The sequence below is a fragment of the Sapajus apella genome, unplaced genomic scaffold (genome assembly GCF_009761245.1).
Source record: "Sapajus apella isolate SASKATOON/1434 unplaced genomic scaffold, GSC_monkey_1.0 scaffold14, whole genome shotgun sequence".
NCBI classification, from domain to species: domain Eukaryota; kingdom Metazoa; phylum Chordata; class Mammalia; order Primates; family Cebidae; genus Sapajus; species Sapajus apella.
This window is the reverse complement of record NW_022436954.1, coordinates 28,207,182-28,227,147: the sequence shown is the minus strand read 5'-3', so window position 1 is coordinate 28,227,147 and position 19,966 is coordinate 28,207,182. Positions and strand designations below refer to the sequence as shown.

The 19,966-nt window shown below is 39.7% G+C and overlaps 1 protein-coding gene across 1 annotated transcript in view; it reads left to right on the top strand.

Annotated features, from left to right (window-relative positions):
* Positions 1 to 19,966, top strand: part of CAT (catalase) — a 35,007-nt gene that overhangs the window by 541 nt on the left and 14,500 nt on the right. The window contains exons 2-8 of the mRNA XM_032283597.1: positions 9,640 to 9,811; positions 11,238 to 11,348; positions 12,344 to 12,474; positions 13,722 to 13,826; positions 14,527 to 14,652; positions 17,394 to 17,585; positions 17,928 to 18,080. Coding sequence (XP_032139488.1) covers positions 9,640 to 9,811; positions 11,238 to 11,348; positions 12,344 to 12,474; positions 13,722 to 13,826; positions 14,527 to 14,652; positions 17,394 to 17,585; positions 17,928 to 18,080 — 990 coding nt within the window. The remainder of the gene's footprint in view (positions 1 to 9,639; positions 9,812 to 11,237; positions 11,349 to 12,343; positions 12,475 to 13,721; positions 13,827 to 14,526; positions 14,653 to 17,393; positions 17,586 to 17,927; positions 18,081 to 19,966) is intronic.

Genomic DNA, 19,966 nt, shown 5'->3' with positions numbered 1-19,966 from the left:
GGGAGAAGGGTAGGCTGTAACGCTGCCCTTCCTGAAATACTATTTACACGCTTTCATAGTTGTGGGGTACCAGCAGGGCAGGGATTGTGTTTTACCATCTTGATGTCTTCAGCACCAATCACAGTGACTGGTACGTACTATGCACATTATTAAACAACTAAATAAACGAATTTTGACATCCATTGTCTCATATGCACTTCAAAATATCAAGCCTAGCATTTTACAGCTGGGCGGTGACATTAGGGATTGGTTAATGCGTTTATTCTATTCTTCGAATGCCTGCAGGTGCTAGGCACTGTTCCTAGGTAAGGTGTACAGATTCCAATGAGGCAAGACCAACACCCTTGAGAAGTTGAGAGGCTAGTCTGGGAGACAAGACGAATGAACAGATGATTACACTCCAGCGTAGTGAGGGCTGTAATATAGGTTATCTGTAGAATGTAGAGGCAGTGACCAAGTGGGCCGGACAAAGCAGGTGACATCTGAACAGGAATTTTTTAAATGAGTAGGATTTTAACTTGGTGGTAGGGGAGGCATTCCTGGCCTGTGCCCCGGCGGTGCAGGATCTCAGAGGGCATCTATGACAGATGAGACTGCATCTGGTCTGAGTCTTCTGTTGGCAGATTGACCTAGAGAGTCTAAAGGTCTTGCCTGGTTCCCCGGCTGCTGGTTAATGGTAGAGAGAAGACTGTAACCCTGTTTCCCCTATTCTGCCTAGTGTTCTTTCTCAAAACTCAGTGTTCATGAACTCGGGTATTAATGCTAAGTGCTCATGGATTGCTTTAATGGTTCCCTGTTTGGGAAAAGGCTGCCATTCTCCCCTAAAAGCCTGGAAAATCTCCCCTCTTGGTCCTGTTCTTTGTTATATACCATTAGGATGGTTCATGAGTTCTTGATACGTATAATAAAGTGAACCAGAGAGACGTAGAGTCTTAGTGAAGGATGTGCCACTAATTAGTGGCAGAGACAAGGTTAGAACTCAGCTTCTTGGGCCCAAGACTCTTTCCATACCTAGAGGGTGCTAAGTCCTGGTTCACACCGAAGTTTTCATGTATACTCGGTGAATTGAGAAAAGTGTGGACAAGGTAGTGAGATTTTTACAAAACAAAATATTTTCATTTTTAACGGACTCGTCTTTATTCTGAGACTAACTGCCTTTGTTGTTTGGGAGAATCATGAACTGTTCAAGCATGAAGTCCCTGCCGTTGATGTGCCTTATGTAGTTGCCCATGTGAGAAATGGTTGACTCACAGAGCGCATCCATAGTTGGGAAGCTCATACCTGAAATACGGCAATCTCCTTTGTCCATGGCATCTCTGTACACTGTGTCCATCTTCCTGACTGGCAGTCACATTGATATCTTGTTGTTCCTCCATTTTGGCTCCTCTGAGTGAAAACATCTTCCTTCTTTGAGGTACTTCTTCCTCTCCACCAGGGCCTTACAAAAGGAATTATGCATATGCCTCATAGTCTATATAATTTTCAAACACTTTTTTTAATTGAAAAATTTAAAACATTCAGAAAAGTTGAAAGAATTTTGCAGTATTTACCTATATATCTGTCATCTAGATTCTACAATGAACATTTTGCCCTGTGTCTTTTATTACATGTTACTCCACTTGTCTGTCCATCCTTTCATTCATCCAATAATCCATTAATTATTTTTTCAGCACATTTCAGAGTAAGTTTTAGGTGTCAGTATACTTGACCCCTAAGCACTGAGTGTGCAAATTAAAAGAGTCCAGTGTGTATGCTCTTAAGGTAATATTTACATACAGTGAAATGCATACATATTAAGTGTACCATTCCATGAGTTTTGATAAATATATATACTTGTGCGTCCTAAACCCTTATCAAGATATCGAAGATTTTTGTCACCCTGGAGAGTTTCCCAGTCATTCCTTGTAACCCCCACAATCTCACACCAGGCAAACAGTGTTTTGAGTTTTTTGAATCATTTATTTATGTACTTTTTTGGTATAAGGCTTCTTTCATTCAGCAAAACTGTTGTAAGATTCATTCAAGTTGTTTCATATATTAACAGTTTGTTCTTTTCATTGCTGAGTAAGATTCCATTATATGAATATATCACCATTTGGATATCCTGTTGCTGGACACCTGGGCTATTTCAGTTTTTTTCTGTTATGAGTAAAGCTGCTGTGGCTGGGCATGGAGGCGCATGCCTGTAATTCTATGACTTTTGGAAGCTGAGGTAGGAGGATTATTTGAGCCCAGGAGTTTGAGACCAGCCTGGGCAACATGGTGAGACCCCATCTCTACGACAAATAAAACAAGTAGTCAGGCATAGTGACACATGCCTGTAGTCCCAGCTACTCGGGAAGTTGAGGTAGGAGGATTGCTTGAGCCTGGGGTGTGGAGGCTGCAGTGAGCTATGATTACACCACTGCACTCTAGCCTGGGTGACAGAGGGAGACCCTCTCTTAAAAATAAAAAATAAAGCTGGTATGAAAATTCTTATACAAGTCTTTTTTGTGCACAGATGCTTTTATTTCTCTTGGGAAATACCTAGGAGTAGATTTATTGGGTCATGAGGTAAGTGAATGTGTTATGAGGAAGTGCTGAGCCTTTTCCCAAAGAGGTTATACCATTTTATACTTCATCTCAGCAGTATATGGGAGTTCCAGTTGCTCCACATCCTTCTGACTTTTGGCGTTGTCAGTCTTTTACTTTTAGCTTTTGGGTGTGAAGTGGTATCACATTATGGTTTTAATTTGCATTACTCTGATGACTAATGATGCTAAGCATCTTTTTACGTGCTTATTGACCATTGATATATGTTCCTTTGAAGTATATGTTCAGATTTCCTGTCTTTCTAAAAATTGAATTGCTTTTAAATTATTGATTCATAGCCCATATATTAAGTTAAATCCTGTGGAATCATGTGTAGGCTAAGTGTTATAATAATAAATCCCAACATGTATAATGGTATAAACGTATTGGAAATTTATTCCTCTTTTACATGATGGCCCAAAGTGGTTTGAAGTTGAAGGAGGTAGGTAGGTTCTCTGCTCCCCACAGTTATTGAATAGGGCACCAGGTTGAAGGAAGCTCCCCATTGGTCAACACATGGCTTTTAAGGTTGCCCTTGGCATCACTGTCCGGCATAGAAGGCTCAAGAGCATGGAGAAGGGTATATGAGTATGGGGAGGTTTAGGGGCCAGGGTCACTTCCACTTACATTCTTTTGGCTAGAACTCTGTTATGGGCCACACCTGGGAAATGTGGTCTACCCCTGTCCTGGAAGCTGACTCTACTCTGTTATCCAAAATGTACAATTCATATTTGGTGAAAATCTGTCTACCCATTTTCTCGTGATGTGGCAATGGACCCACAACATAATCTCTTTTTAAAAAATATGTCATTTTACTCTCCGACATTAAGATAATCTGTTAGAAAATTATGACAGTAACAGATGGTATTAAAAAAAAATCTCCCCTTGCTTTGTAAATGCTTTTATGTAAGTGGGCAGCTTTGTGCTGACATCCTGTCTTCCATTTCCCAATTAGTTTTGATGCTTTACTGAACTGGGAGAGCTTTACATTTTGGGACTACTGTAGAAGAGCACTCTGTTGCCTCCTCTCTCAAGAATCAGAGCATGCTTTTTAGAAACACAGTCAACCAATGTGAAAGCAATTTACTGGGCATTTCTTCTGTGGGTCAGATTTGGTTTGCTGACAAGTGAATTGGGAGTTTGTAAGCTTTAATAATTGATCATTGAGTCAGATGTGTTCGTGAGTATGACTTGGATACACTTAAAAATCCTTATCTCTTTTTCTCTCTTGGCAGGAGGGAGATGGTTCTGCAGGTATCCCGTCATTTTGAAGGGAACTTAAATGGGAACTTCATTGCTGGCTGCTTAGAATGCCATGGGCTTTTCTTTTGAGATACTTACCTTTAACTCATTTCCTTTTTTTTTTTTTTTAAGTGAAGTGCAGCTTGCTGCCAGTGCTGTTTTCTTGGGGTAAAGAGGAAATGTTAACAAGTAGCCTCTGATCCCTTTAAAATGGGAGACTTTTAGCATTTCAAGCCTTACCTTTTTATACAGTTTTCTTATTACCTAGGAGAGAGGTTAGGTCTTATAGGCTATCCATTTCTGTCAGTGAGTTGCCAATGTATTATAGCCTGTGAGGGTTTATATTTTTTAGGGTAACCCTGGTAATATAACTGCATGGATGTTACACTGCCAACATTTGGGATGGAGAAGGGGTGACTGAGTGACTTAACTCTTTGTTCATATGTGCTTTCATGTCTCCTGAAATATACCTAGCCATGGAATTGCTAAGTCATAATGTGCAGTGGGAGAGACTATGGGAGATGGAATAGAGCTTTTTAAGGTTTAGTTTCTTTTTCTTAGCTTTTCGATGGTGGGTAGGTCAATGCAAACGTACACCCAAAGTCTGAGGAATCTGAAAGGCCAAAGAAAGAGGCTGACAAATCAGGTTTCTCAGAAAGAAATATTTAATAGGGACTTATGACCAGAAACCATGTCTGTGTCTTGGGTGTTGTCGAGACAAGATGGTGGATCCCACATCATTACCCCCAGACCTAGGGCTTAATGCCATAGGGAAGGGTGATTCAGAAGAGAAGTATGCGATGGCTGAAGTATGATAATATCAAGGTTGCTCGACCTCATGGCGGGATTTATAGTACATAGGTGCTCTTACACAGGGAACAACAGATAAACTGGAAATCTTAAAACTGAAGTTAATCAGAAGTCAACATGGTGGATCAGTATCTAAGATGGACTTGCTTTAGCTTCCACAGCAGCCTATATCTAGACCACTCCTATTATTTTCCCACAGACTAAGAAATTTGAGAGTCAGGACAGTCTTTGGTTTCTTGTACGTGGGTATACACATTGTAGGCACTTGAATCTTTGTTGAATAAACGGAGAATGTTAGGCAGTTATTTGCTAGGAAACGCTAGGCACATTCTTTATCACAGAATCAGAAGACATCATTATGACTCCTCTGGGACTGACAGGGACAATTTGCATTACCAATCTTTTAATTAAAAGTGGAAGAACATGTTTAGGTTCTTGAAACTTCTGTGAGTGAAGGGAACTACTAAGTGTAAAGTGTAACATGTTGATAAAATGTTTCAACAGATGAAGCCAACCTTACTTCTCTCAGGAAAATTTCTTCATTTATATATTAGCTTGGGTCAAAAGAAGCCTATAAAAGCAGCAAAGTCAAAACTGAATTTTACTTTAAGTCCCTACTTTTAATAATTGTGCCAGTTTTTAACCAAGCTAATTTCTGTGGCAGTTTTCATAACAAGTTGTCTAAAGGTGTTTGATCAGAATTTATATATTAAAATATTTCTTTTATTTTTTGAAGGGGAGATGTAGGGAGAGAGAGAGGCTGTTGCTGCTTCTTCCTCCTCCTTAGAAAGACCCTTGGCCAATCGAGACCATCTTGGTCAACATGGTGAAACCCGTCTCCACTAAAAATACAAAAATTAGCTGGGCATGGTGGCACGCGCCTGTAGTCCCAACTACTTGGGAGGCTGCGGCAGGAGAATTGCTTGAACCCAGGAGGCGGAGGTTGCGGTGAGCCAAGATCAAGCCATTGCATTCCAGCCTGGGTAACAAGAGCAAAACTCTGTCTCAAAAAAAAAAAAAAAGACTCTTGGCTATGTCATATTGGTCCATGGTTTAGTTTATTTGCATGCTGAATCCACACACATTTGTTGTGCGTTTATTAGTATGTTGAGCAGTATATTAGGGATCAGGGATATAGTTGTAAAGGAGTGCACAGTCTAGAGAGGAAAAGCAGTGACAGGCTGGGTGCGGTGGCTCACACCTGTAATCCCAGCACTTTGAGAGGCCAAGGCAGGCGGATCTCTTGAGGTCAGGAGTTCGAGACCAGCTTGGCCAACATGGTGAAACCCTATCTCCACTAAAAATACAAAAATTAGCTGGGCATGGTGGTGGGCACCTGTAGTCCCAGATACTTGGCAGACTGAGACAGAATCACTTGAACCTGGGAGGTGGAGGTTATAGTGAGCCAAGAATGCGCCACTGCACTCCAGCCCGGGTGACGGAGCGAGACTCCATCTCAAAAAAAAAAAAAAAGTAAAAAGAAAAAGAAGATGCCCTTGGCCCTGCTTCAGGGGTGATGTGGAGCGGGACAGAGAGAGCAGTTCAGGAGAGGCATGTATGGATGCCACAAAGAACTAGCAGCCAGGAAGATATAAACATGTTAACAAGCACCAATGCTACTTTTCCAAAGACAGGCAGAAAGTTGTCCAGCCATAGAAAAGCTTTTCTATCTTAAAAAATATTCTGGCTCTAAAGTTATTCATTGAGTTAAAAACAGTAATTGCAAGTTGGAGGAAATCTCTTTGCCTGTCCTTGTTATATGTAACAAATAAATCTGTGCCACTACACTGACATCTGCAAAGTTACTTAAGTTTTCTGTTTATGGTATCACCCATTAAGTGGGATTGATAACATCGATCTCTGGAGTATTGGGAAGCTTGAGATAACTTGTGTGGTCCATTTTCTAGCTCCACCCTCTCATTTCAGCTACTAAATCTTCATTTGCATTGATTGTTTTCATCTGAAATATACTGCATCCTGCTCCTCACCTTCTGATATTAATACATACTCTATCTTTCAGTTAGGTCAGTTCCTCTTATCTGATGTTGCGCTAAATGTCCCCTGAAGTTGGGGGATCTTTTCCTTTCTTGTTTTTGCTCCCTGGCCACCTTTCTCTGTTGCTGATTGTTGAAGCTTTCCTACCACACTGGCTTTGAAGGTAAATTGTGTATACATGAGCTTGTGTGAAGAAAGCTCTTCTATAAATGAGGATAGTTGGTCTATTAGAGTGGGGAAATGGAAGAGATTCTGAAGCCTCCCTTTGTAACTTAAAAACTGTTTCATTTCTTAACAGGATTGATGTTATAGAGGGGATTCCTGCATTGGGCAGGAGGGAGGATTAATGGTGCCATAATTCCAGCATTCCCACTCTTAAGAGTTAGTGTCATCAGGAAAGACCATCTCAAGCTTTAGTACTTTGTTTATCCAACTCTGCACCTGCCTCCTTTAGGCGTGGTATTTATGCCTGATCACATCACCCTGACCCAGTAACCAGAAGGGAACATGTGATATGCTCTCATCTCTTTCTTAGGGGAAGCTCCTTCCCCACATTAAGGATGCCAGCATGCAAGTATCATTCTCTGGCCTGTTTAGCGTTCCTTTTACCGAGCTTCTTGGTATCCTTTCTCATACTTTTCTTTTTTATGGAATGTTCCTTTATTTTTTAAAGGCTTCCTTAAATGCCTTGTTTATATGATGAAAAGAGCACTTAAAGAATGGACATATTTGGTTTGCTCTGACTGTTATTTTACTTTTGTTATCACCCAAAAGTTCTAGATCAGTGGTTTTCAATCCTAGCTTGAACAGGAATCATTTGAAAATATCCCAGGTCTCACCCAGGCCACTTCCATCAGATATCTCTAGGCGGATGACCAAGGTATCAGGAGGCTTTAAAAAGCTTCCCAGGTGATTCCAGTGCACAGCCAAGGTTGAAAACCAAGGCTTTAGATTTAAACTACAGGTGAAGTTGCTCTTTTTCTGTTTCATTTGATACTTTAGATTAAAAATAAAACTACAGAGGGTCACATGTATTAGCAACATATGTATATTCAAAAGAGTGATGTAATTGGGTGGTAAATGTTGATTGGACACTTAAACTGACGGCTTAGAAGGGACTTTGCTAGATGGGCTTAGGGACAGAGATGGTAGAGTGAGAGCGTGAATGGAGGAGTATGCATCTGCCATGATTACTAGAAAAGTAAAACTTCAGATGCTTTGCTGCTTCTGCTATCAGGTCATGGTCTCACAGCCAGGGAACTGGTAGCATGTATGTGCTGAATGTGTGGCCTGCATTTTACATTTAGCTCTTTTAATTCATGTGTTAACTCTAGGAGGTAGTTATTATTCTATTTTGCAGATGAAAAATGGAGACTCAGAAATAAGTAATTTGCCAGCAGCTACATAGCTGGTAATTGGCAGAGCTGGAAGTTGGACCCAGGCTCTGATGCCGGCACCCATGGTTTCTCCCTGGTGCCGTGTTGGCCTCTTCCCATTTGGATGAGAATGTACCTTTAGTGTCAAGGGCATTTGCTAGTGTGTCAGAGAGTCTTGTTTATTAGTTTTGCAAATTGCAGGGTCTCCTTTATTCAGTGTCTTTTTTTCAAACAGCTCACAGGTCTTTTATGGTCTTTTTTTTTTTTTTTTTTTTCTTGAGATAGAGTCATGCTTTGTCGCCCAGGCTGGAGTGCAGTGGTGTGATCTCAGCTTACTGCAACCACTGCCTCCTGGGTTCAAGTGATTTCCCTGCCTCAGCCACTTGAGTAGCTGGGATTAGAGGCATGTGCCACCACACCCAGCTAATTTTTGTGTTCTTAGTAGAGATGGGGTTTTACTATGTTGGCCAGGCTGGTCTCAAACTCCTGACCTCAAGTGATCCACCTGCCTCGGCCTCCCAAAGTGCTGGGATTTTGTGTTTTTATTAAAGTGTCTGCTCCCCACCATATTGCCTTCTAGAGAAGAGGCAAGAATTTATTTTAATATGCAGGACAGACATGCATGGGGAGTAAAGCTACATGCTCCACTCCAGGTGTGTGGAAATCCTAAAAATAGTGCTTTTTCTGTGTGTGAAGTTGTTGGTCTGTTGAATTTTGTCAGTAGACACCATTGAGTTCCTCTCCCAGGTGGAGGTGGCGTAGTTTTGCATCACCTACATGTCTCTCTTAATTCCCAGTGACCCAAGGGGAAGACACTGCAGAGGCAGTTGTCTGTGGTCAAAAGTCTTCTCTGTCCATGGAACTAAGTGAAGCTAAGTTTCCAGGATCACTGGAGCTAGAAGAATGCTGCTCTCACCCTAGAGAAGGAGGGACAGCTGAGTGTCTTCTGATATAACTGAAATTGGAGAATCGGGTGGATTAAAACTAATTCTTTATTACAGTAAAATAACCTATCCCATTTTAGAGACATTTGATATCTTTAAAACATCAATACTATAATCCACCTTATCAGTAACAGTTTTAGTGACAGTAAAAGCTGTTGACTTTTTTTTTTTTTTTTTGAATTGAAAAGAGGCATTGCAAATAGCTGGTGAACATTGCTTGAAGTGCACTAAACAGGATAGCACACTTGAGTATCATGGCAGTAATAAAGCATTTGTAAGTTCTGAGTAAAGTATTGAGCAGCACAGCTTCCCCAGAGACCATCTTCTCACTGGTGGGTTGGATATTCACTGTTGAGCTTGTAGGACTTTTTTGGGTACCTTTTTGTCTGAGGGCTTTGCAGAACCCAGTGGCTCTCTCTAGAGCAGATGCTGAGCACATTTTCAGGCCCCACAATCATCTTTCTACTCTTCAGAGTGAGTTTCTTAGTAGATTGGCGTTGAGATTTGTCAAGGGTTTCTGAGGCATAACTGTAAGTTTCAGGCAATGCCTATCTTGTAGGATTTCAGTACTTTGAATATAGGAAATTTAAAACGAATTAGAAAAGATGGTATAAACATTGCAGAACTATGTACCTGTGACAGTGTAAATGAAAGGTTTGATTGCACTAACTCTCCTGCACTTTCTTTCTGTGTTCCTGTAGAAAGCTGATGTCCTGACGACTGGAGCTGGTAACCCAGTAGGAGACAAACTTAATGTTATTACAGTAGGACCCCGTGGGCCCCTTCTTGTTCAGGATGTGGTTTTCACTGATGAAATGGCTCACTTTGACCGAGAGAGAATTCCTGAGAGAGTTGTGCATGCTAAAGGAGCAGGTAAGTGCTATGCGTATTTGCTGTAAAAGAATTGTTTCACAGCACCTCGGTCAAGTATTATTTCCCAAAGGATTGGAGGACCTTTAACACAAGTGCCAAATCTCCATTTGCGGGAGAAAGGAAAAACATCCATCAGTAGGGAAATTAGCAATTAACTGATGGTTATTTCCTCAGATTGAACATTATATATAAAATAGTTTCTTTTAAAAATAGAAATCTTCCATTTCTTCCATCATGCAGTTCATGGAAGGAATAAAAATAGATTAAGTCAGCACTTACATGGATAGGTTCTTGGAAACTTTGACTTTAAGCTAAACGACATGTAATGAAACCAATTTTACAATAGGCTAATTGACATAAGCAGAGTTAACTTTCTATGGTTGGTAAAATTTCAACCATTTTGGTATTTCTGGTTGGTAAAACATCACCAAACTTCTAAATAAAGCCTCAACATACTTCTGATATTAAACATTGAAATAAATGTGAGCTATACATATCTTTAAGAAAGATTAGTAAAAATAAGATAGTTATTTACCAGCTTATTCCAGTTCAAGGTTGTGAGTGGCCAGAGCCTCTCCTGGCAGCTTGGGGTGCAAGGCGAGAACCAGCCCGGGACAGGATGATGTCCATTGCAGGGTACACACACACACATAGCCGCTCACACTGGGGCCAGTGAGACATCCCAGTTCACCTAACGGGCACATCTTTGGGATGTGGAGGGAAGCTGGAGTACCAGGAGAAAACCTACCTTTTTCCTTTGATTTTTCCTTTCCTTTTGTACAACAATTTCTTTAAAACTTTCTTTATTGCTCTTAGACACAAAATATGGGGGTGGTGTTTAAAAGAAAGTGAAAAACTGAGTTGGAAAAAGAGCTCCACAGAAAGGAAGTTTTTCTCTTAGCTTGCTGACTTGGACTTCCAGTTAGGTCTTCTGCATTTCTTCATCCTCTTGTTCCTTGATAAGGTTTCTTTCCATCTTCTCCAGCGGTTTTTGTGTATTTTTCCATCGTGACTTGTTTAGTTTGTTGCTTGCTTTGTATCATCCTTGCTAAATGTTGAAAAGATTCTTCTTTTCTCTGTTTTCCTCTCCTCTTCTCTCTCTTCTCTTTTTCTCCTAGGTCCTGCCTGTACTTCAGGCCCCTCTGAGGCCCTGTGTCCTTGGGTCGATATTGACTACTTCCAGCCCCACTCACCTTCTCTTGGCACCAGCTCTGTGGCATTCAGCCTAGCACTGAGTAATAGAATAGGGCTTTGCACTTCACCCTCTTTATTTTGTGTTTGGGCATTTCCCCTTCCCCCATCATACTGGAAGCTTCCAGAAGGCTGGGACTAACCATCAGTTTCTCTTGTCACCCAGGTGCCTGTTGAGGACCTGATGGTCTGAGTAATGGTCCCATGGTAAGGGTTTCTGTATCTTTCTTGTTAGGGGCCTTTGGCTACTTTGAGGTCACACATGACATAACCAAATACTCCAAGGCAAAGGTATTTGAGCATATTGGAAAGAGGACTCCCATTGCAGTTCGCTTCTCCACTGTTGGTAAGTTGGTTTATTGGCATGATTGGTATTGCTTAACTCAACTTCACCATTTTGGGGACGTTTATAATTTAAAGAAAAACTTATTAGAAAATAGGAAGCAAGCACTTCTCCAAATGATGGCAAGGTTTTACAGTAGAAGAAATATTTGGAGATATGTAGGAAGTTACTTATATTTCTGTTTGTTGAGGTCTTAGGAAATCACACTTGCACAGAGGCTACCTCCGCAATTCTGTGACATTGGGAAAGAGCTTCCCTAAAAGTGGTTGCCTCTAACAGAATAGAGGGGAAATCTTATTTAATAACCATGCCTACAGCTGACCTTTATTTAGAATTAACTCTATGCTAACCGTGGTTAGGTGTTTTACAGATATAATCTCTAATTTGTAGATCTACTTTGCAGAGTGGGATTATTTTTGTTTCTGAGAGCTTAAGCGATGCTTCTCATGTTACAGTGCTAATGTTAGATCTATCATGCTATATTTCAGCATACCTAATGCTTGACTAGTTCTGTTTCTGTGTCAGTCTCTACATTTAAAAAATACTGTGGAATGTAAAAATAAATGGCATTAGAACTAAGAACCAATATTTTAACTCATTTTCTTAATGTTAACCTCACCATTTTGGCAACTCACTTACTCCTTTGTCACTACTTTAAGACTACTAATTATTCTCTTCCCTTATTTTAATTAAAAGTTTAATTACCAAAAAAAAAAAAGTTTAATTACCTGTTTCAACAAAGTTATCTTATTATGTTAAATGAATTACCTTATCAGCTGTTACTACATATGTTTTCTTATTACTCTCAATTAATTCTTTTGTTTGATTTGTGGACTGAATTAGCTGGTGGGTAGAAATAATAACCCGGGCTTAAATACCTAATTTGGTTTGGGGAAGTGGATTGAAAAGGATGGATCCAGGTGCTTCATTATGACGTTAAGCTTCCTGGATGCAAAGTGCTGTGGCTTATGCTTCCTGTTTCCATTTGAATATTGTAGCTGGAGAATCAGGCTCAGCTGACACAGTTCGTGACCCTCGTGGATTTGCAGTGAAATTTTACACTGAAGATGGCAACTGGGATCTTGTTGGAAATAACACCCCTATTTTCTTCATCAGGGATCCCATATTGGTAGGTAATAGAGTATTTTGCACTCAACAACTGTTTGTTGATTTAAATTGATTTCAAATAGATTGACATTTGAGGAGAAACCCTAGGAAAGGCAGAAAGAAAAGAGTTGCCTGGATTACTTTTTTCAACACATTTTTCTGTATTTATATTTATATTATATTATATTATATTATATTATATTATATTAAGATGACATTTCACTCTTGTTACCCAGGCTGGAGTGCAATGGTATGATCTTGGCTCACTGCAACCTCTGCCTCCTGGGTTCTAGGGATTCTCCTGCCTCAGCCTCCCAAGTAGCTGGGATTACAGGCATGTGCCACCATGTCTGGGTAATTTTTGTATTTTTAGTAGAGACAGGGTTTCACCATATTGGTCAGGCTGGTCTCAAACTCCTGACTTTGTGATCCACCCGCCTTGGCCTCCCAAAGTGCTGGGATTACAGGCATGAGCCATGGCACACAGCCTACATTTTTCTATATTTAATAAGATCAAATAACAACAGTTACCATTGGTCTTAGATGGTCATTTTAAGATTCATTGACTTAATGGGAAGTGAGTTTAGTTTTCCTTGCAGAGCATCTAAGATTAGCAAAAGAGGAACTTTACTTTAGAAACAAGTAGAAGGTGTCTCTACATGCTCTGAGTCAGCACGAGGGTGTGTGTGTGTATATATATGTGTGTGCGCACATGCGTGCACAGGAAGGTAGGTACATTTTTTCCATAAAGGTGACTGCATTTTTCCATAAATAAATACTATAAATCCAAGCACTTTGGGAGGCCAAGGCAGGCAGATCACTTGAATCCATGAGTTTGAAACCAGCCTGGGCAACATGGCAAACCGCTGTCTCTACAAAAAAATACAAAAATTAGCCAGGTGTGGGGGCTCACGTCTATAGTCCCAGCCACTCGGGAGGCTGAAGTGGGAAGTTTGCTTCAGCCCAGGAGGTCAAGGCTGCAGTGAACTGTGATCATGCCACTGCAGTTCAGCCTGGATGACAGAAGTGAGACCCTATTACATAAAAAAAGACTATAGTTTTGAGTATATTTGAAATACTTTAGGGTATGTTAGATGCTAGTTGTCTATGTTGAATCAATTTCATTTTATGGTTTGGCAGTTTTAAATTCTAGGATTGTATCTAATAGAATTATAACCCATAAACCTAGTAATAGACATGTGTAATGCAAGACACCATAATTCCTGTAAACTTAGTTTTTGGAATTTTTTTCTCTCTTTTTCTATTTAGTTTCCATCTTTTATCCACAGCCAAAAGAGAAATCCTCAGACGCATCTGAAGGATCCGGACATGGTCTGGGACTTCTGGAGCCTACGTCCTGAATCTCTGCATCAGGTGTGAACCCTTTTTTTCTATTGTGTTATATCACCTGGGCTGCAGTGTTTATGCCTCCTCATAAAGTATCTCTCCAGTTTTGCCTATTTTATTGGAATGAGCTTCCTCAGATTTCTTGATGATGAAGAATTTTGTAATGACTGGCTTTATTAATCATCCCCCCGTTCATCAGCCTTAAATGATGATAATGATAGATAGCTAGTAACATTGTCAATTGATATTTAGCATTAGTAAGGATGAAAGTCTGTAGTATAAGGTAAAGCTCTGTATTAGGGACGTGAGGGGAAAATAGTACCAAACAAATTTGCTATGAAAATGAATTTTGAATAACAAATTAAGCTAGTTTTCAGGTTGTTTTAGCTTTCCTTCATAGAATTTTTTTTTTTCGTGTCCACACATCACAGAAACCTTCATAGAATTTTGAGTCAAACTTTTGAATAACAAATTAGTCTAGTTTTCAGATTGTTTTAGCTTTCCTTCATAGGATTTTGGGTCATAGTATTAGTGATTTACATATCATCCTGGTTTAAAATTTTTGTTTTTCTATAAGTGAAATAATAGTGGTAACCCTTCCCATGGGCAATTGGCTAGCATGTTTTATGTCATTGAGGGACTTTTTGGAAACGAAGGAATACCTTTAAAATCTAGGATGTTTTGATTTAAATGAAAACATTTTAGGCTTCATATTTCTGTTCCTTAGGTTTCTTTCTTGTTCAGTGATCGGGGGATTCCAGATGGACATCGCCACATGAATGGATATGGATCACATACTTTCAAGCTAGTTAATGCAAATGGAGAGGCGGTTTATTGCAAATTCCATTATAAGGTACACGTTACCTTTGGGGCAGAGGGTACAAGGCTCTTACCACACAGCTCCTTGTTTTTCCTGAAGGATTGAGCAAAGATTAAGGCTTCTTCCACTTTTGATCAGTTCTGTGAGTATTTTGTCAGCTACCACCAAGGAGATAACTTCACACTGTCCAATTAGAACTGTGTGCGATTTTTCTTTAGTCTCTCTTTTACATGTGGCCAGAGGTAAGACACATGGCTGTGATCAACAGTTTAAGCTTCTTTTTTCTGGATCCTGTGTCCCTTGCCGTAAATATTTAGAAAATGTGCTGCTTTTGTGCTGCCAATGGTTAAATGTTTCTCTACTGGCAGCTTCATGTTGAATACAGCTTTCTCCCTGAAGTGGGAATATCTAAGCTTTTGGTTTGGGCTCAAGGAGGATAATATAGACCTCTTGGCTAGGCAGAAGGAAATAATTTCCACCTAGTTTAGCCTAGCGCTTTTTTTTTTTAAGACTGGAGTGCAGTGGTATGATCATAGCTCACAGTAACTCCTGGGTTGCAGTGAACTTCTTGCCTCAAGGGATCCTCCTGCCTGAGCCTGCTGAGTAGCTGAGACTATAGGCACACACCGCTGTGCTTTGCTGATTTTTAAAATTTTTTTATAGAGATGAGGTCTTGCTGTGTTGCCCAGGCTGGTCTCAAACTCCTGGCCTCAAGTGCTTCTCCCAACTTGGCCTTCTAGAGTGTTGGGATTAGAGGTGTGAGCCACTGTGCCTGGCCTTAGCCTGGCTTTTCTAGAGTTCTTGCTGGAGTTTGGAATCAAGCTCTAGAAAATAATAAAGTGCTATGATGCTTTGCCTTTCTTAGCTCTGAGTAATTATCCTGAGCATAGATACCTTTTAGGGCCCAGAACTGGGCTAAGACAGCTTGAAGCATATCCCAATCTCACTATCACTTCCAGCATCCAGTAGCATCTTTCCAACATCATTTCTTCTAACATTTTAAGTCATCCATCTATTTACTTAGCATTTATTGAGGTTGTATTATGAACAAGGCATATAGGTAAAATATTATACTATTTTTTAACATTTGCATTCATATAGCCAGATCAAATCAGTTACTTCTGGGGAGGGTTTTGAGAACATTTTAATCAGCTGAAATATTTTAAAGGCCCTCTTTTGGCATAAGCGTGGCATTTATTACAATGAGCGATACTACAAGTGAACTCTGGCATGTTAGTGATAATCCCAGAGGACTCCCAAGGGCTAGTTAAAAACAAGCTGAGAACCTCTGTTTCTAAATACTGCTGCTAAAATAAGCAGAAAGAAGTGGGCCTGTGACCAGTACTGGATAATCCCTCTCTTAATGATACCAAAAGCCCTGCTTTCTTCTTTATCTGAACAACTTAATGTAGGTGTATCAAACAGAAAAACTGTCACCTCTTTTTATATTCATAACTTGGATCTATAATCTTTGACAAGGAAAAATTTTATGAAACAATTGACCCATTGGCTTGTAATTGCCAAAGGGAGCAGTTTAGTGTTACTTAGAGCAAGACTAAATGGTTATATCTGGGGCAGCCAGTCTAGTTGGTAGCTTTGGAGTTACGTCAACCTGAACTAAAATTTTCACTCTCCTAGATAACTGTGGCCTTGGGCATAGTATTAAAAGTCCTTTGAGCTCCAATTCTTGTCACTGTAAAGTTGGCATAATATTACCAGCTGTACAAGTCCTGGAAAGATTGGATTGCTTGATGGTCTGTTATCCTAGGGCTCTGTAGCCTAAGATCTATATGGATTCATCAGTCTGGATTATTCTGACCTAAGATTATTCTTTTCTAAACCTAAAGGATTCAGTTAAAATCAGAAAGGTATTGCAATATTATCGCACAACTTAATGTATTAGCTCTGGGTGATCGCACATGGTGACCTTCATTTTTTTAAATCCTGAAGGTGGCTTTACTTCTGGTTCAGTAGTAAGAGTTCAAACCTTGTCACTGACTAGAGAGCTGGGATTTCTGTGGTAGAAATAAACTAGGGTTCAGAGTTGATTTTTGCTAAGGAAATCTTTCCACAGCATTTAGCTTGTTGGGAGGTCTTTCAGAATAAGATTACATGGTCAGTCCATCAAAGAACAGTATGATATGATAACAGAAGCACTTATGAAGGGAAACAGCTTCTCTGAGTTTTAATGGCTTGCTTGGAAAGTCAGAATATTAATTTTGCCTGCTCATAGTCAGAGAACTAGTTCCAAATGGCTGTACTGAAGTTCTTTTCAGCTCTGTGAGCTATGATTTTATGGTTTATTTAAAAAAAAGGAATAGGGCAGGGGTGAAGGGATACTAGCTGAGCACGATCTCAGTAACTGATTTGAACGATCATAAAATGGGAATTAAAACAGTACTTTATGATAAAAGGGAGATCCTTTAATTTTATTAATCCTTTGTCTACTTTTAAGATATATTTTAATTTTTCTGGTTTGGAAAGTAACATGAGTGTAAAAATTCAAATATAGAATACATAAAGGGAAAGATAGGATTAATTTTAAATATGAAATGTATAGATGGGATTCCCTCAACATTTAGGAGTATTGGGATAAGCAAGTAGAATTTCTTGTTGATAAATTTGTTAGTATCAGATTTGAACAATAGAAGTATTGTTATAAAGAAAGTTCATTTTTGGGGTGTGTTACTCATAAACCTTCAATGAATTACTGATTAAATGTTGATAACTTTGCCAATAAGTTTCCATTGGAGTTTCTTCCTTTCATTTTGTAGACGGACCAGGGCATCAAAAACCTTTCTGTTGAAGATGCAGCAAGACTTTCTCAGGAAGATCCTGACTATGGCCTCCGGGATCTTTATAACGCCATTGCCACAGGAAACTATCCCTCCTGGACTTTTTACATCCAGGTCATGACATTTAGTCAGGCAGAAACTTTTCCATTTAATCCATTTGATCTCACCAAGGTGAGTCAGTAACAACTATATTGTTTTCTTTTTGAAGTCTAAGTGCCTATCAGCATCTTACTTCCACATTTCTGTTTGTAATTTCATTGAATATGTATATTATTATTAACAGGCAACAGATTGTGAAAAGCTGATGTACTTTTGCCTGGGGAAAGTGTCAGTATTTACCACTTACTATTGTGAAAGATTTAACTAAGGCACTCATCTTAAATTCCTATGTTTTATTGGATTTAAAAATTATTTTCATTGGCTTGATTGTATTTGAAATCAGATATTTTTATGGGTAGCTTTAATTTCCTTCGGTTGATTGCCTGGTAATTGTGAATATGACATCATTTTCAGATTTGGCCTCACAAGGACTACCCTCTCATCCCAGTTGGTAAACTGGTCTTAAACCGGAATCCAGTTAATTACTTTGCTGAGGTTGAACAGATAGCCTTCGACCCAAGCAACATGCCCCCTGGCATTGAGGCCAGCCCTGACAAAATGCTTCAGGTGAGCCTGGTGGGTTGAGATGTTCTGAGGCAGGTGTCCGTGTGCACATGCACACACAAAATGTGTAGTTTGGCATGATCTTTATATGAGGAATTAACAAGAACATTACTTAAACTTTAATCTGGGTGCTTAGTTACCTTGTGGGACTCACTCAGGTGAACTATCCTTCAATGAGAATTCCTTGAATAAACCAAGTATAAACAAAATTCCATGATAGAGTCCCTACATATGTGAAGACAAGAATACTTAGTCTCTTAATTTTAAAAAAAGATGTAATAGAAATACCTTAAGCGTTGGTAAAGTGAAGCATCATTTGTTCAGTCTATAACTGATGGGGGGGAGTATGGTTAATTAATTATAATACCTTGGTAAGCCTAACTTTATTCATTTTCTTCTTCTTCTTCTTTTTTTTTTTTTTCCTGAGGCGGAGTCTGGCTCTGTTGCCCAGCCTGAAGTGCAGTGGTGTGATCTTGGCTCACTGCAACCTCTGCCTCCCAGGTTCAAGTGATCCTCCTGCCTCAGCCTCTTGATTAGCTGCGATTAGAGGCACCTGCCACCATGCCTGGCTAATTTTATATTTTTAATAGAGACAAGGTTTCGCCATGTTGGCCAGGCTGGTCTCAAACTCCTGACCTCAAGTGATCTTTCTGCTTCGGCCTACCAAAGTGCGGGGATTACAGGCATGAACAACTTTTGCCAGCCTCATTTTCTATTTCACAATGATGCTTGAATTTTGCCATTTGTAAAAAGAGATTTAGGGATGATCTTTATGAACTGAATGTATGCTGCCAGTCATAAAGGCAGTGGATTAACCATACACCTTGCTATGTTATTAGGCCCCATCAGTATGTTTTACATTACTTTTCAATATGCTTTTTCAAGAGTACCAAGAGTAAAAAATTCTACTTTGGATCAGAATCAGTAGGAAAATAATTGGCTTAATAATTACCGTGCAAATCAATCTTTTGTGTTTTTGGACTGTGACCATGAAACAAAGGTTAAAGAATGCCATAAATCAGACCACAGTGACCGAAGGTTACTTCTTATATAAGCGTCTGATGCCAGTTCAGGTTTCAGTCTACATAGCGGACAAGCTAAGATTCCCACTTTTAAAAAAATAACTTTTTTGTTTATGACATTGGGGAACATCTGAGGCTTTCATAGAAAGTAAGTTTTTCATTAGTTTTTAGTTCAATTCGACTATTATAAATTGAGTGCCTGTCTGTTGTATATGGTGGACTGTCTTGGGTGCCATAACGTAAGGCAGAATGCCATGGTGATTCTGAAGGCAAAATTTTGTCTGATAGGAGGTCGACCATGAAGTTTCATGAACAAGGTAGCATTTGAGATCGTTTTGAAGAATAGATAGGATTTGATTTTCAGTAGGTAAAATGGGGCAGGAGAAGGACATGAGCATAGGTACAAAGGTGGACCATGTTAGGTGTGTTGAAATTATAAACAGTGACTCTCTCCTGAATGAGAAGAATAGAGTTTGCATAGATTCATTGAGTATATGTCAGAGGGGACCTTAAGTGTTTGAGTAGGAGTTTGTACAGTTGTCCTTTCTAGGAAAAGGAAAGCTTTCTTCAGTTTGGAGAAATGTGGTCTGGGGTAAATTGAGTAGAATCACTCTTCTTGGTGATAAATAGAAAAAGCGGGACTAGGGGTTGGGAATAGAAAAAGGAAAGTTAAGCAACTCTCAGAGGAAAAGCAGAAGTTGCATTGAAATCCTAGAGTAGAGGAAGCCAAAACAATGTAACCCTGGGCCCTAAAACTCCCTGCCTGGTAGCTGAACTGGGTAAGGGTGAGCCTAATGGGATTTGCCAAGGCATGAAATTGTCATGGGCAGAGCTAAGGCTGCATAACCCTGCTTATGTAGGGAGGGA